Source organism: Coffea arabica, chromosome 10e (assembly GCF_036785885.1).
Source record: "Coffea arabica cultivar ET-39 chromosome 10e, Coffea Arabica ET-39 HiFi, whole genome shotgun sequence".
Classification (NCBI taxonomy): domain Eukaryota; kingdom Viridiplantae; phylum Streptophyta; class Magnoliopsida; order Gentianales; family Rubiaceae; genus Coffea; species Coffea arabica.
Genome location: NC_092328.1, coordinates 39306951 through 39324075, shown reverse-complemented (window position 1 = coordinate 39324075; position 17125 = coordinate 39306951). Strand labels below are relative to the sequence as shown.

At 35.8% G+C, this 17125-nt stretch overlaps 1 protein-coding gene across 1 annotated transcript; it reads right to left on the bottom strand.

Moving 5' to 3' along the window:
* Window positions 1-12380: 12380 nt before the first annotated feature.
* On the bottom strand, window positions 12381-16484 carry LOC140015227 (uncharacterized). The gene has a single exon (XM_072067140.1). The coding sequence runs from the start codon at window positions 16482-16484 to the stop codon at window positions 12381-12383; it is 4104 nt and encodes a 1367-aa protein (XP_071923241.1).
* Between the last annotated feature and the right edge of the window lie 641 nt (window positions 16485-17125).

The window sequence follows — 17125 nt, the reverse complement described above, 5'->3', positions numbered from 1 at the left end:
CGTACTTTTCTCTTGATTAAATCGATTGGTCATCGACTATACTGACCACTTGGGAACCAAAACACCATTGGCTGGTTAATCGAGTCGAGTCGGCAAGGGCTTGGTCGATTAGATAACAAACCATGGGTCTCTTGTTTTGTCGAGTGGAGTGTTATCTTCTCGATTAATCGATATGCTTGAGTATTACCACACCCGTTTATCTTGGCGTTCGGGCCCTGTAAGTGGTTTGAATGTGAACGGAGATTGGCATTAAGTGGGGCACTACTGGACTGATTACTTTACTTGAAAGCTGACGGAGTGTCAACTATTACTTGATCAAGTTATGGCGGAGCTATTTTGCAATAGCGGCTGTATCCTTTTACTTGACATATTAAATATCTAGTGATTGGTTTTATGAAGTGTTATTAGTCCCTTTTCTTGATTTTATAGGCTCGCTATTTTGATACTTATGTTCTTAAATCATGGTCAACTTGCTATTTGGGTCTGCATGATGTTTTGGAACCTCACTGAGTTTTAGCTCACTCTATTAGTTTTTGTTTTCCTTACAGGGGGTACGAGCGAGGGTGTGAGGACTGGTATAGGCTAGTAGTGTCTAGTTTTTTTTTAATTTGGCGATTGTACTCGCGCTAGTACTCGATTAGGGTTGAATGTACCTGGATTTTAAATACTTTGATATATTTGGGTATATATGAGGCTTAGATCTAAATTTAAGCAATAATGTACTTTCTAAGCATGGGAACTGTTGTTTCCTTTTCTTTTGAAGTTGTAACTTATTTTCTTGATGTGAGTGAGTGAGTCCTGACGAGAGTTAGACAGGCGGTCCGCTAAACCCTGGAATACGCCCTAGGGGGGAGGTGGGGTCGTCACATCATGCATTGACATAATACAACACTAAATGAAAGTATACTAAATTATTTATTTAATTCTAATTATAAATCATTATATGCTCAAACTTTAAACCATTTAAGTTTCAACTCTTGAAGTCTATTTTTTTTTCATTTTAACTATGGAAAACATTTTCTAATCTCATTAAAATAATTTCAATATTTTAAAAACCATGAACACAAGTTCTCATAATCCGATTACGAGCCCACGTCTAATTTAGGATTTTCTACTCCAACTAGAATTTTCTAATTCATTTGTGCTTGGAAATTTTCCTTTAAACCATTTTAGAAATTCAAAAACTAATTTAAGAACACTTTTTAAATTTAATTTCATTAAATTAGAAAGTTTCTAAAAGTATCTGGACACTTACCAAATTAATCTTATCAAATTTGGAAGTTTCTAAAGTTGGTTAGACTTTCTTAGTTTTAGCCTCTTTAAAATTTAGTAAATTTTCAAATTTTAATTGAACAACTTCTTTTTTAATTAAGATTTCTAAATATTTACAAAATTCCTCAATTCTAATCATATTAGAATAATAGAAATTTTCCATATTATTTTAGAAACGCATACTCAATATGAAATCAATGTCCAAATCCTATTTGTCATTGAAAACTAACTTGTTTCCAAAATTTCCTTTTCCAAAAAAAAAAAAAAAAAATTCCAGCAACAATTAACAACCAAAAATCCTTGATTGTCTTGATCATCTCATGAACAAGAAACCGAGCAAGATCGAAGAATTTTTTATAGAACAATAGCCATTATAACTTTACAAGGAAGCTACTACAATTAAGCAAGGTTCCTGAATTCCAGAATGAATTTTTCTCTTTCTTTCTACTGGCCTTTTATGCTTGCAGGCCGTTACACAAGTTTGTTATAACTAACTTCACTAGGAGCCTTTACAAAATCGTGCCATGCAAGTGATACACGAGTACAAAAATACAAACAACATTATTTCTTCTACAAAAATACATCATTATTCCTTCTTTTTTTTGGTAATTGAAACAAATATAAGAAAATACAAATGCTGATTATTTTTTAACGCATCATAGCCTTTCTGGTGCAATTTCCAGCAGCAAAGTCTCATTGCCCATTCGAACCTCTTATTGACTGGCTTTAACAATCAATCCAAGACAAAACCTACATGAAACATTTTCATGCTCGGATGAAGAAACCGAGGCCAATGGATTGAACTATGAAAAAAAAATTAGACCACGATTACAATCTCCATAAGGTCATGGACAAGTAACTTGCCATATCTTTATTCATACTCACAACTATCTTGCAGTTTCTTCTTTAATCGTTGTGGTTTTTCTCTTCTTTTTTTTTTTTGGTGATCACATCACACAACAAAAAAGAAATGAGATTTTTGTTTTTGTTTGGAAGCTTTGGATTACAAAACATTGAAAAATTCAAGAACAATTCTAAAAAATGTTCAATCAACTTTTTTCATGTAAAAATCCTTAAACAAACTTCAAGAATAGCATATAACATGATCATATCATTATTCATGACAATTAAACAAATCTATCACATGGGTTAATCAAAATTAGTTATGATATCTCTATAACGAGCTGTAGAAACATGCACAGTTGAAAATTTAAAAATTTTTATTCCTTTAGTAGATTGACTATAAATTAAATCTATGAAACATAGAGTTTGTTCAAGAAGATTACCTCAACCCATGAATCTTCTCGAATTGGTGGAGATCTGATGCAGAGAATGGTAAAGTGATGCACATAACCACACACATGTCCGACCTCTAATGGTGATCCATACAAACCTTCTTAACTAGAACCTCATAGATTAAAGTATTTTAAGTTAGATTAGTGCAAACTATTTTCAAGATACCTTACATAAATTAATTGAGAAAACCCCTATTTTTTTGTGAGGACCCGTAAAATTTCCCTAGTTTATATTCTTTTATTTTATTTTTTCGCATGCATTTTCCTTACTTTACTTTACTATATTAATTTTCCAAAGATTTTTATCGGTGAATATAGTTTTAAATCATTTTCCCAGTATGGGTTAGGTTATGAAGAGTTTGAAGTGTATTATGGACGTGAGACCCGCTAGTGCGGTTAGTGTGATAAAATTTTGATGATTAGTTGAAATTTTTATAAAGGAATATTTTTTTACAAGGTGCTAGGAGACAATTAGAGGTTAACTAGATAGATTAACCATTGGGAGAAAGAAGATAAGATTAAACCCTAAAAGGTGCCACATGTCGCGATTTGATTGGAAGTTGGACTTTGACCTAATTCTTACCGTTACTAAATATCTAATTTTTGACCAAAATCATCTTCATTCTTCATGAAGCTTGGCTGAAATTTTGAGGGAAGAAAGAGGAGAGAAACTTCATCTTGCACCATCCTTTCTTGCTCCAATCTTGGATTTCAACCATAAATCTTACAAACCACACCATATAAGTTGCTCTTTAGGGAAGATTAAAGCTTGTGGTAGAGTGATTTTAGGAGGAAGAAGCCTAAGCTACCATTTTTCTTGTTGTTAGAAGGTAACTTTCCAAGAAAACCTCTCTTTACTTCTAATAATTGCATCATAATGGTTTAAGGTTGTTAAATATGTAGTTTTATGGGAAAAATGATGGCTTGAGGTGGTGTTATGGAAAATTTCAGTTTTATTAGAGGATTTTCTGCCCTATTATGAAGCTTAATGTTTGACCATGGATTGATAGCTTTGTGATGTGTATTATTGAGCTTTTATATGCTAGTTCTAGTTGCCTAAAGGAATTTCCAGCTTGTGTTTGAAATTTCAAATTTAGGGTTTCTAATTGGTCTTGTTTGTGGTTGGTTTTGGAGCTCTCACTTGATGAGATATGAAGGGTATTTAATGGTTTATGATTTGTATGTGAAGTTGTGGCTGAAATGAGATGAGATTGGGTGTTATTGTTAGGTTGGAAAAGTAAAGAAAAACAAAGGGAGTGCTGCTGAAATTTTCGCAGGATCCTTGAGCAGTCTTGGGGAATCTGCTATATCTTGATGTAAGAAAATTGGAATTGAGTTCCGTTTGTTGCGTTTTAAACTAGATTCATAGGGATATAAACCATGTAAATTTCAGACCCTGCTTCTGTCTGTAAGATTTATGGTGATTTTTCAAAGTTAACTGAAATTGCGTACCTGTTCTGTCTTTTACTGGACGAAGCAGCGACTTGAGGCTCGAATTTGACTGACTTGTGATCCGAATTTTAAAAATGTGTCTTCTGAGAAATTTTACTCCTTTGAGTCTATTTTTTAACGGTATAAAGTTTACCAATTTTGGATTTAAGAATCGTGAGATATGATTTTTCAAATGTTGGTGCGCAAAACTGGAAAATCCTGTTTTATTAGAATTATTCTTACTCTTATTTTGCACCTTAAGTTTGGAGTTAGTAAATCATTGAGGGTATGTTTTGGGTAGAAGCGAAGGGCTTTTGGATCGTTCATATCTGTAGGACCAACTACTATTTTTTCACTCTAAAACTATACCTTCGTGTGTATTGGTAATTTACTTGGTTAGACATATGACTCGTAATCGAGTCTCAATTGTTCTACTTTGTTGGTTTAGGACGTGCCAGTGATCCAAGTACTTTGAGAGGAAATGGTTGAAGTTATTTGTTTAAACTGGTGAGTGTACCACTCCCTTAAGTTGTTGCTTATCTGTGACTTCTGTATACTTTATACGAAATGAGGGTGTACTTCATCACACTCATTTCTCTCATCTGTTCTTTTTGGTTCCTATATATTGTATAAATCTGTATTTGTTCTCTGTATTTGTTATCTGTATCTGATCTTTGTATGTGTTGATGTCGTTTGGAAGGTTGAATCCAAAGACCATTCTATGACCTATGAGCTCAAAACCGGTGGTTAGTTACTCGAGTCGAACCGGCAAGGGCCTGGTCGATTAGATAACGAACCATGGTAGTCCACTTTTAGGAAATCTTTGGATATTGGAGACTCTGGATTTCCGATATATTTGAGTATTACCATCTATGTTTCTGTTGAGGTGTTCGGGCCCGGTGAGGGGTAAGTTTGGTGGACGGAGTTGACGTTAAAGCGGTGCTCTACCGGACTGGTTCCTTTATTTGAAAGTTGACGGAGTGTCAACTACTTTGATCAAGCTTTGGGGAAGTAAGGAGAAATTGGCTCTTGAGAGCCACCTGTATCCTTTCTATTCAAAATCTTTGTTTATTTCCCTTATCTGGTGTGTATATTTGACTATGTGTATTTCGGGTACCTCACTGAGCTTCTAGCTCATCCCGTTCCCGTTACTTTGTTTTCCTTACAAGAATACTACTTTGGAAATCATGATTTTTGGAAGGAAGAGTTGAGCTAGTAGATGTGTATCATTTTGTTAAACTCCTCTATAATTATAAACTTTAAATGTATTTTGTATAAGTATGAACTTTTGTCATACTTTTGACTTGTACTTCATGGAATCGTGAAAACATCAATGTATATATGTTGGTAAGTGAATACTATATATATCTTTTGAGTAAAGCATGTCTTGCATGTCTTTATGGTTATTTAAACCTTATTTGAACCTGTGGGCAAGACTGGGTGAGTGCGGAAATTAAAAGAAGAAAGAAAATTTCTGGCGGGAATTTCTGTGAGAATCCATCCGCAAATCCGGCCAGTTATTGGCCGGATAGCTGGCCGGATTGGCAGGGGATTTGGATCACTTTGGTGTTTAGCTACTACCTCCAATCTGACCAGGAATTCGGCCGGATTGTGACGTGACAGCAACACTTTTGTTTTGTTTTTTTTTTTATTTTCGTTGGAACATTGTATCAAAGTTCTATTGCATCTTTTAGTTTAGTTATTTTAGTTTCCAAAAGTTCTTTTCTCGAAGTCCCTTTTGAATGTTTGGTAGGGTTTACTTCCGTTTCGGATCCGCAGTCCCGACGAGAGTTGGGCAGGCGGTCTGCCGAATCCTTTGGTTCGCCTTAGGGGAAGGTGGGGTTGTCACATTTTTCACTATGAAAAACCTGCTCCAGTAAGACAAATAAGAGATGCGATTTTTTTCTTATATTCTTGGACAAATTTTGGGTACTTCTCTCTTGAGATTTTTCTTCAAAATCTCACAAGACAATTTGTGTATTGATTAGTCTTGTCAGCAAAAATTTAGTAAGTATATATAAACAAATAAGTTATTCATATTCTCATGGAAGCCTAAAAATAGTTTCCAATAGGATTTAGTTTTCTTATTCAAATACAATGCTTATATTTGGAAGACTTAAACTTATTTGCACTATAAGTCCCTCAAGTTTAATTTATCTCATAAATTAAATTATAAGTTATAAAAACTTATCTTTCAAATCCCTACTTGAAGTTCTTTTAATCAAGCTAAAGTAGTTCTTAATGTGTGTAACTCGTTAGGTTCTCATATACATTAGCAATAAATATGAGTTATAATTCTTAATAAATTAAAACTAGATAAATTAAAACCCCTTTTAATTTATCATTAATTTCACTAATCAATCAACTCATTTTAATACATTAAAATTGGCATCTAGTAATGCATTATGACTACTCAAGTAACGAGAAAAGTCAAGTGGATGACTTCATTTTTTTAGTGAATGTTTATCGTATAATTAATATCCTTTTACCACCATATCTCATATTAATCTTGGAATAAGTTTTGCCTATTTAATTATATGATTACTGTTCATTTCTTCTACCAAAATATCCTTATACTAAATAAAATTGAGTTTTGGTCAAAAAAGGGGTTGAATTTCAACCGCATGGCCAGGGGCATTTTGGAAATTTGAAAAATGTGTTGCTTCTTTCAAGCTTTTGGTACAACTAATTGCAGCATTTGTTTAGGTGTTTTTATGTTAAAGCGCCCATGTTTGTGCATTTAAAGCTTGTATTTATAAACACATCTGGGTATTTGTGGAATGTGAGCTTATTTGGCAATCATTTGTGCATTTGGTCCAATTCATATAAGCGTATATTTTTGTGCAATTGCTGAAATGGGATTATTATGTAATTAAAATAAAGCCACAAAATGGGGTTACACTAAAATTAAAATAAAGCCACGTTGCTGATAACATTACAAGCCCATTTCCTCAGTAATTGCAGTATAACTCCATTTCAATTGTCTAAAACACTCATAATTATACCAACACCTGCGTTCTTGTGTGTAAAGCTCAGCCGTTTGAAACAGCTCCTCCACTAGCAATAAAACACTATTTACATCCTAATTAGACGGCCAATAACGTGGGTATGCTGCTGAGTTCATGTCTGAGCATTAGTTATGGCTCTTTCAATTCTTTCTCCTTCACATTCTTCGATTTTCCCCCGTTCGGCTTCCAAGAATGAGTTGTTTTTTTGGCCTTTATACTCAACATTTCATAATGGTTTTCAGCAGAAGCTATTCGTGGTGGTTCAGCTTGAGGTGACTTTTGTTTCTTAATATTATTATTTTTGTGAGTAATTCTTGTGGTCTCTAGCTTTGGGTGTTTGCTGCCATTGTAAATTTCAGCCTTTGGTTGAGTGATTTATCTGTAATATTACGATTTCTGCAAACATTTGGTTGGCCTGTGTAATTTTAATTGTGCGCTTATGATGTGATAGGTTCGGAGCAACTATAAGGAAAAACTTTCCAGGGTTTATCTGGAATAAGGTAAGCTAGAATTGATAGGTTTTAATTTTTCCTGTGTTAGATTCTTTTTAATTTGATAGTAATTTGATTGCGGAGCATTGTGAATGTATAGGTTATATGATATACATCAGCATTGCAATTCAATTGTAGACCCACTGATAAATTTATAGAAAAAAAATGCATGTGGAAATGACAGAATGATGTTAAAGAAAACTTTAAATAGGACAAGAATGACTACTACGAATGATGTGAAATGCAAGTTGGTTAACGATGCTAATTGCAACTTTAGATTAAATGGTCTGTATAGAGATGATTAATCCTTATTGATCTCTAAGTTGGTTGAAGATAGCAATAAGATCTAAAACACAAATAAGAAATGTAGGATGGAATAGTTTACAACAACTGAACTAAGATCAAATAGCAAAATCTTTGCTTCAGCAAGATCCTTCTTTTTACTATTAAATTATTTATACAATTGAACTAGAAAACAAACATCAAAGATGTGAAACAAAGATTCAATACTGAATAAACTTACACTATCCTTATTATTTGTAATCCGTGAATCACAAGTTCGTTAAAGATACCAATAGGCACTTTTGATTAAATGGCCTTTATAGGGATGATAAAATCCTTAATGATTAACAAGTTCACTAAATATACTAATAAGATCTAAACCACAAGGAAGACATTCCAATATGTTATAGTTTACACCACCGGATCTAACATAAAAAATCAGAATTTTTGGTTTGTTAGGTTACTCCTTTTTACCATCAAAGTATCTATATAAACAATTGAATCAGAAAATAAACTTATACTCTATTTATACAATTGAATCAGAAAACAAACGTCAAAGATGTAAAACAAAGATTCAATACTAAATGAATTTACACTATCCTTATTACCTGTAATCTATGAATCACAAGTTAGTTAAAGATACCAATAGACACTTCTAATTAAATGACCTTTATACGGATGATAAAATCCTTAATGATCAACAACTTCATTAAATATACTAATAAGATCTAAAACACAAAGAAGACATTCCAATATATTATAGTTTACAATACTTGATTTGACATAAAAAAATCAGAATCTTTGGTTCATTAGGTCCCTCCTTTTTACTTGCAAAGTATCTATATATACAATTGAATCAGAAAACAAACCTATACCCTCCTTAGGAAGAATTGATGTATATAAAATTTGATGAGTTAGCTAATTAAAAGTTAGGATGAAGACATACATTTCAAAACAACCAGTTTTCAACTATGTGTGTGCACTGTGAGCAACTATATTTGTTCTGTATGTACTTTCAACGTTGTTGTGTGTGTACTTGATCTGTATCTATTGGTTAGTGTGTTTGAATCTTCAGAAATTTATTTTCCTGGATATGACAGAATGATGTTAAAGAAAACTTTACACAGGACAAGAATGACTGCTATGAATGATGTGAAATGCAAGTTGGTTAACGATACTAACGAGAACTTTGGATTAAATGGCCTGTATAGAGATGATATGATCCTTATTGATCTCCAAGTTGGTTGAAGATAGCAATAAGATCTAAAACACAAATAAGAAATCCCAAGATGGAATACTTTGCAACAATTGAACTAACATCAAATAGCAAAATCTTCGCTTCAGCAAGATCCTTCTTTTTACCATCAAATTATTTATACAATTGAACCAGAAAACAAATATTCAAATATACGAAACAAAGATACAATACTAAATAAACTTACACCATCCTTATTATTTGTAATCTGTGAAACATAAGTTAGTTATAAAAATCAGTAGGCATTTCTGATTAAATGGCCTTTATAGGGATGATAAAATCCTTAATGATCAACAACTTCACTAAATATACTAATAAGATCTAAAATACAAAGAAGACATTCCAATATATTATAGTTTACAATACCTGATCTGACATAAAAAATCAGAATCTTTGGTTCGTTAGGTCCCTCATTTTTACCTGCAAAGTATCTATATATACAATTGAATCAGAAAACAAACCTATACCCTCCTTAGGAAGAATTGATGTATAGAAAATTTGATGTATTAGCTAATTAAAAGTCAGGATGAAGACATAAATTTCAAAACAACTAGCTTTCAGCTATGTGTGTGCACTGTGAGCAACTATATTTGTTGTGGGTGTACTTTCATCTTTTGATGTGTGTGTACATGATCTATATATATTGGTTAGTGTGTTTGATTCTTCAAAAATTTTATTTTCCCGTGCAAGCTTCTTGTTCTGCTTGTTATCTAGGGCAATGAGTATATGATGTACTGCATTTTGTAGTGTCATTATTGAGGCTTTTATCATAAAGAATGTTTCAATCCTAGAAAATCTTCAGGAGATAAAGTTGTCATAGCCTAAAATGACTGTACTAAGTAAAGATAGCATGATAGAAGAACGAAAGCATCAACGAAATGATAAAGCAAGGGTGAAATATGCATCGTTGACTGAAGAAGAAAAAGAGCTCCAGCGACAAAAGCACAGAGAGGCTTATTGGAGAAGAAAATAGCAAAGTAGTATGGATGAAGCTACTAGGTTGTCATCACAGCAACCTTTAGAAGCGAATGATACACAATATTATAACAGTAGTATACACAATACAGGTAGAATGTCTTTCTGTAGGAAGTCATGACACATAAGATAAGTTTCATTAGGCTAACAAATGTTTAAACCTCATTTTTTAAAATGTGAACTACTCATGTGAAACAAGCTCGAAACATACACCCCAAGAAACAGAGTCTTCAATCAACAACCAAAGTTTGACGACCTAAAATTATTTGTATTCCAATACTACAATGAAAAGCAAATAGAATATTAAAATACAGGCCTGACATTTTGTACAAAAATATATAGGTTCAGCCTTAGATGTTTGCTGTCAGAAATCGTGCCAACATAGTACCACACAACGACACTCAGGTTCATCCACAATTAGGCATTCTAAATCTTTAATATATTGTTACTTTAGATTTCACATATCTTATGATACTTAGATTCAAAATGGTCAATTGTAGATCAATCAGTGGCATGCAGTAGTTGTATTAATCTGTTGATAGAAGCTATGAAAGATTTGCCAAGCGTAACTATAGACTAAGGTAACACTCTAATAGAAACTAGTCATCTATAGCAATGTCTACTATGTTTATAAGTAGTATATTGATATAGGATGTTCATCTTTATCGGCTTTGAACACTAGGAAAACATCCTCTCAAGGAGACATTGAAGCAGATGATAGGTTAAAATTTTCAAATATGTAAAAGCGCCACATATTTTATATATACACCCCAAAAAAGCAAAACATTAATAAGAATAAGTTGTTTCTAACTGTATCAAAATTATTTATTAGTGCAAGCTACTGCAATGTGTGACGACCCCACCACCCCCTAGGGCGTACCCTAGAGTTTAGCGAGTCGCCTGCCCAATTCTCGTCAGGACTCACTCACTGGTATCTCAAGCATACATCCATAGACGATACATAACATCGCAATTCAAACTTATAATATACAATGATGCGCAAACCAAGGTACAAAGTTTCTATACACCCAAATACTTCAAAATATTTACAATTCAAGTACAACAAACCCTAGTCGGGTGCTAGCGAGAGTACAATTCAAAATTCAAAAACAATTAGACTACGCTAGTTTGTACATGTCTCACGCCTCGCTCGTACCCCCTGTAAGGAAAACAAATGGCGTGGAATGAGCTAAAAGCCCAGTGAGGTTCCAAATAGTAAGGTGACCATTATTGAAAAGTACAAATATCACGTAGCAAAATATAGAGCATGAAAAGTTCATAAAAGTGAGCAAGAACACTTCAAGTAGCAAATCTCTAAGTGAGCGAGTGTAAAGTTTTTCTTTTAAAACTAAACAATAACACGATAAGTACTAATCATTCCAAGGTATAAGGATACGGATGGCTCTCAGGAGCCAAATTCCCATCGCATCACCAGAGTTTGATCCAGTAATAGTTGACACTCCGTCAACTTTCAAGTAAGGTAACTAGTCCAGTAGTACACCACTTAACTCCAATCTCCGTCCACCAACCAAACCCCTTATCGGGCCCGAATTCCAAGATAAACACTGGTGGTAATACTCGAGTATACCGATTTAGTCGAGGAGATAACACTTCACTCGAAAACACTAACTACCCATGGTTCGTTATCTAATCGACCAAGCTCTTGCTGGCCCGACTCGATTAACTGGCCAGTGGGGTTTGGGTCTCCAAGAAATCGATGAGATAACATCTTCAATCGACTGAATCAAGATAAAAGTACGGAGACGGGAATGGGAGGCACCTTCCACTCACATTGAGTGTGGTACATGCTGCCGCTCAGCACTTACAAGTCAAGTACAAGTATATCAAATCAATTGCAACAATAAACAAGTATATATCATATTAGGGTAAGTGCGATAAAGTACACTCTTACCCGATCAAACAAATTACATATCCTTAAATCACATTGGTCAAGTATTGAAAATAAGTGTCCAGTTCAATCAGGTATTTGGAAACATTCACCAAAGGTCTAGTGTCTCTCAAAAGTCACGTTCAGGTCCAACTCCTTGGTTGGAATCCAAATCTGCGATAAAATATCATTTACGAATGTAAAACTCTCTAGAGTTCGAAACATAGGAGTTTCGTTTCAAGAAAATCAAGTAAATGCAACTCGTTTAAGTAGTATTCAAGATACTTATCAAATTTCGAAAAATTCAAACTCGCTCGTTTAGTTATGATCAAGAAGTGGTTTCGACTTTAGAAGTTACACTTGGTATCTTTTTTTTTTTTGTCGAAACGTTAGCTTGTTTTATATATATAGAACTGTAAACTTTACAATATTTTGGACAAAGGTCCAATCAAAGGAACAAAATATCCTACGGATCACTGATGCCTAGCATCTAAAATTGGGATTCACCCATTCTTCATCTACCCAGATGTTTAGAGCATGAATGCTCAGTTTGATACTTCCTATTTTCCTAGAATTAGCAAAAAGAATAGAGCACTGTTGAAACAAAGTACCAATGGATCTAATGTCCTCAATTAGGGTGGCCATCATCTGGTTGTTGTACGTTGCTGCTGTTATAGTTTCTACCAGCTTGCGATTGTCAAGTTCTACTTTGACATTCCTCCAGCCTTGGCCTGCAACTTTCAGCAGAGCTAATCTGACCGCAACAGCTTGGTCTTGTAATGTATCCCCGGATGACCTTTCTCTAAGTGCCCATGCTGCTTGCAGTTGTCCCAAGTTATCTATGGCTGTGATTCCAATCCCCACTGCTGCTTGCCTTCTGTCCTGATGCGTATGGATCTTCAATGATATACCAGTGTGGCTCTCATGTTGAACCTGGACAGTCCGTTGCTGTATCGCTGTTCCCTGAGTGCTCCTTCTTGAATTTTCCCCTTTGTTAGCTTCATTATATTCAGACCACTCCTGCTGTGCCTTCTCAATGATCTTGAAAGGCACCTTTTCCTTATAATTAAACTCTCTATTATTCCTGGATTTCCATATCTGCCAGAGAATGTTAATGGTAATATTCACTTGATCCTCCACGCCTCTACTGGCTTGAGCTTCCTGGATTGCGGACCACCATTTGGTGAAGTTGTCAGACAGATGTTCTATTCCATCCCACTGCACTGGCGCCATTTTCCAAATCTCCTTCACTTTAGCACATTGCAGCAGCATGTGTTCTATCGTTTCCACCTTCTCACCACATCCAGTACATATGGGGTTCCCTAACTTTGTTCTTGAGAAAATTGCCTCCTTAACTGGGAGACCCCCATGCAAGCATTTCCAAATGAAAACCTTTAGTTTCTGACTTACCTTCTGTTGCCACAATGAGTTCCATATCTTGGAGTTAGTTCCTTCAAAGCTTGTTCCTGCATCCTCCTTCCTTCTTGTGTACTTGTTTTCCTCTGCCTTCAGCCAAGCTTTATAACCAGAATGAACTGTGTACTGTCCAGCTTGGGAATGCATCCAGAAATAGCTGTCCTCACATCCTGTTACACTTAATGGTATACTCAATATTCTCTCCGCATCCTGTGAATTAAACGTTTTGAATACCAGGACTCTATTCCATCTGTTGTGCCTGATCAAGTCAGACACTAATGTCAGTTGACACCCCAATGGCCTTGTAGTAGTTGGTTTCCCTTCCACTGTTCCTGGGATCCAATTATCTTCCCATATTCTGGTACCTCTCCCATTTCCAATCTTCCTCCTAATTCCTTCTTGCAATTCCTTTCTTACTCCTGCTAAGCTCTGCCAGATCCAAGAAGCATTTTGCGGTACTTTGCCATTGAAAAGTGATTGCTTGGGGTAGTACTTCTCCTTCAGTACTCTACTGACTAACAAATTTGGCTGTGTTATTATTTTCCAGATCTGTTTAGCCAATAGAGCCTTGTTAAACAGCTTCAAATCTTTAAAGCCCATTCCTCCATTGCTTCTCTTAGCTGTCAACTTCTTCCAGCTTATCCAGTGCAACTTTTTTTTCCCATCAGCATCACCCCACCAGTAATCAGCCATTTTCGAACTGATTTCTTTACACATCTTGTTGGTTAGTCTAAAGCAGGACATAGTGTAGGTAGGCATTGCCATTGCCACAGCTTTAATCATTATTTCCTTCCCTGCTTGGCTTAACAACTTATTCCTCCATCCTTTCAGTTTCTTATCTATTGAGTTCCTTACGAATCCGAATACCTGCTCTTTTGATCTTGTTATTGCCATTGGCAACCCAAGATACTTGCCTTGTTCAACCTGTTTAATGGATCCCATCGCCTGACATACTTCACTCTTCACAGATGGCAAGGTGTTTTTGCTGAATAAGACTGAGGACTTATCCATATTAATGAGTTGCCCTGTTGCTTCTTCATACACTTTGAGGATCCTTTTCAGCTTCTCTGCTTCTTGTTTGTTAGCTTTACAGAATACCAAGGAATCATCTGCAAAGAACAAATGCGTTATTGTAGGCGCCTTCCTGCAAATTTTTATACCTGTCAGCTCCTTATCTATCTTAGCTTTCTGCAGCAAACTTGATAGTCCTTCTGAGCAAAGCAGAAATAGGTAAGGGGAAAGTGGGTCGCCCTGCCTGATACCTCTTGAGGGGGTGACAAACTCCTTGTGCTCACCATTAATATTGAAAGAGTAGGTTACTGTACTTATGCATGCCATGATCCAGTTTACCCAAGTTGAGCAAAAGCCCATTTTTTCCATTATAGCCTTCAAGAAGCTCCATTCCACTCTGTCATAGGCTTTAGACATGTCCAGTTTCACTGCCATAGAGCCCACACTACCTTGCCTTTTGTTTTTTAGATAGTGCATTAACTCATGAGAAAGGATGACATTGTCTAGAATTTGCCTACCTGGTACAAATGCAGATTGACTTTTGCTGATGCATCTACTTAGGAAAGGCTTTAGTCTGTTAACAAGGATTTTTGCTAATGCTTTATAGACCACTTGACAAAGACTAATAGGCCTATACTGGTTAATCTCTGTAGGACAATCAACTTTTGGGATCAAGGATATAACCGTATGGTTTATGGCTTTGAGAATGACTCCATGATGGAAGAAACCTTGGATTGCATTTACCAAATCCTTTTTAATAAGACTCCAGAATTTTTGAAAAAAGAGGGGGGACATGCCATCATTTCCAGGAGCCTTATTAGGATCCATTGAAAAAAATGCATTCTTTATTTCAATTTCATCCACTTTTTTGGTCAAATCCTTGTTCATATGTTCAGTTATAGTTATAGGAATCCCCGTTAAGATCTCCTCTAGCTGCCCATTTGCTGTCGATTTGAACAAGTCCACATAATATTTGGCTATTTCCCCACCCAGTTCTTCATCATTAGTAGTCCATTCTCCACTCTCCTTTCTCAACTTCTGCAACCTATTTCTCTTCCTCCTTCCTTTCACCGTTGCATGGAAAAACTGAGTATTTTTATCCCCCTCCTTTAGCCACCTCAATCTTGACTTTTGATTCCAAAAAGCTTCTTCCTCCTCATATGCCTTTTTCAATTGTCCCTTCATATCCTGTACTTGTTGCTTCTTGTTATCTCCATTAGATGCCTTGATTTCCTCAATCTGGCTTTTGCACCATTTAATTTTTTCGGAGGAATTTCCTTTCTTGCTACTGCTCCACTTTAGTAACTCAATTCTGCAATTCTTAATTTTCTCTTTTACCTTGAACCATCTTGTTCCAGTACATGGAATGTCCCAGGCTTTCTTAACCACTTCGTCTACCTCACTTTGTTGGAGCCACCTCTTGTCAAACTGGAATCTCTTTCTTCTTTGCTTCCTGTCCTTCTGAGTTTCAAGTAATAACATACTATGATCAGAAGCCTGGGACTCTATATGAGTACAGTTTGCTTCCTCATAACATTTGGACCATTCTAAAGTGCATAAACCTCTGTCCAATCTTTCTTTTACCACTCCAGGCCCATACCAGTTGTTGCTCCATGTCCACGGCTTCCCTTCATAACCCACATCAACCAACTGATTATCATTTATGAAATTCTTGAAGTCTTGAAAGCTCCCATTATCTGTTACCCTTCCACCCCATTTTTCATCATTTGAAGTAATGTCGTTAAAGTCTACCATGATTATCCATTTAGCTCCCCAGAGTGATTTCCTTCTATTTAAAACTTCCCATTGTTTCCTTCTTATCTGACCATCACAACTAGCATATATTCCAATAAACCACCAACTTTCCTTTTTCTCTTCATCTTCCACTTTTGCCTCAATAGTGAAGGTTGTTCCTAGAACTTCAGAGATCTTCACCTCATTATTCCACAATAAGGCCATGCCGCCAATTCTGTTCATTGCTTCCACTATAAAGCTATTTTCAAAATCCAGAATTTTTTTAACTTTTTCCATGTAGTTTTTCCTATTTTTTGTTTCACTTAGGAAAATAATATTTGAGGAGAGGAGTCTGTTTTCCTCCTTCAGATGGGGAACTGTCAAGGGGCTCCCAGCATCTTGACAGTTCCACACCAGAACCCTCATGGATGGTTGAGAGACCATACTGGGCTGGTCTCTTCCACCCTCTTGTCCCGGCCAATAAAGGTCTTCCCATTCCCCACTTTATTCCTCTTGGTGGTTGTATCCACATCTGCCGTCTCTACCATTTCCTCATCCACAATGTGCAGTTTCCTCTTGGTGTTCAGCTCAGATCCATGTTCCAAATTCTGCAGTTCTCTCAGGGGGGTTCTATCTCTTACACTTATTTTGTTTAACAATTTCACCTTCCTCCCTCTCCTTGTTCCTACACATTTAGCTTGAATAGGCTCCTCCCCATCCACCTGCATAGCTGTCTTCATACTTCCTCCATCATCCAACTCATTAATTTGAATCCTGTTCCCCATCTCTCCTACTGCAGATGGCTCCATTTCAGATATCTCCTTCCCATTCTCACTTGATTCTGGTCTAGGTGTCTGCTCTTCATCTTTGCTCACCTCCTCCACCTTCTTAGACCAATCAGTCTCTTGTGCCTCCTGTATATCCTCATCTTCTTGACCTGAAGTTTGAGCCCTCTCCTTTACCCTTTCCACCTGACCTTGCAACACTAATTCCTTGCTCATAGATTCCTTCCCTTCCTTCCCTATCCCAGATCTATTAAGATGACCCTCCTGTACTATACACTTCCC

What these genes read in the sequence shown, in the direction of transcription:
- LOC140015227 (XM_072067140.1), bottom strand. Translation starts at nt 16,484, where the DNA reads ATGAGGGTTCTGGTGTGGAACTGTCAAGATGCTGGGAGCCCCTTGACA.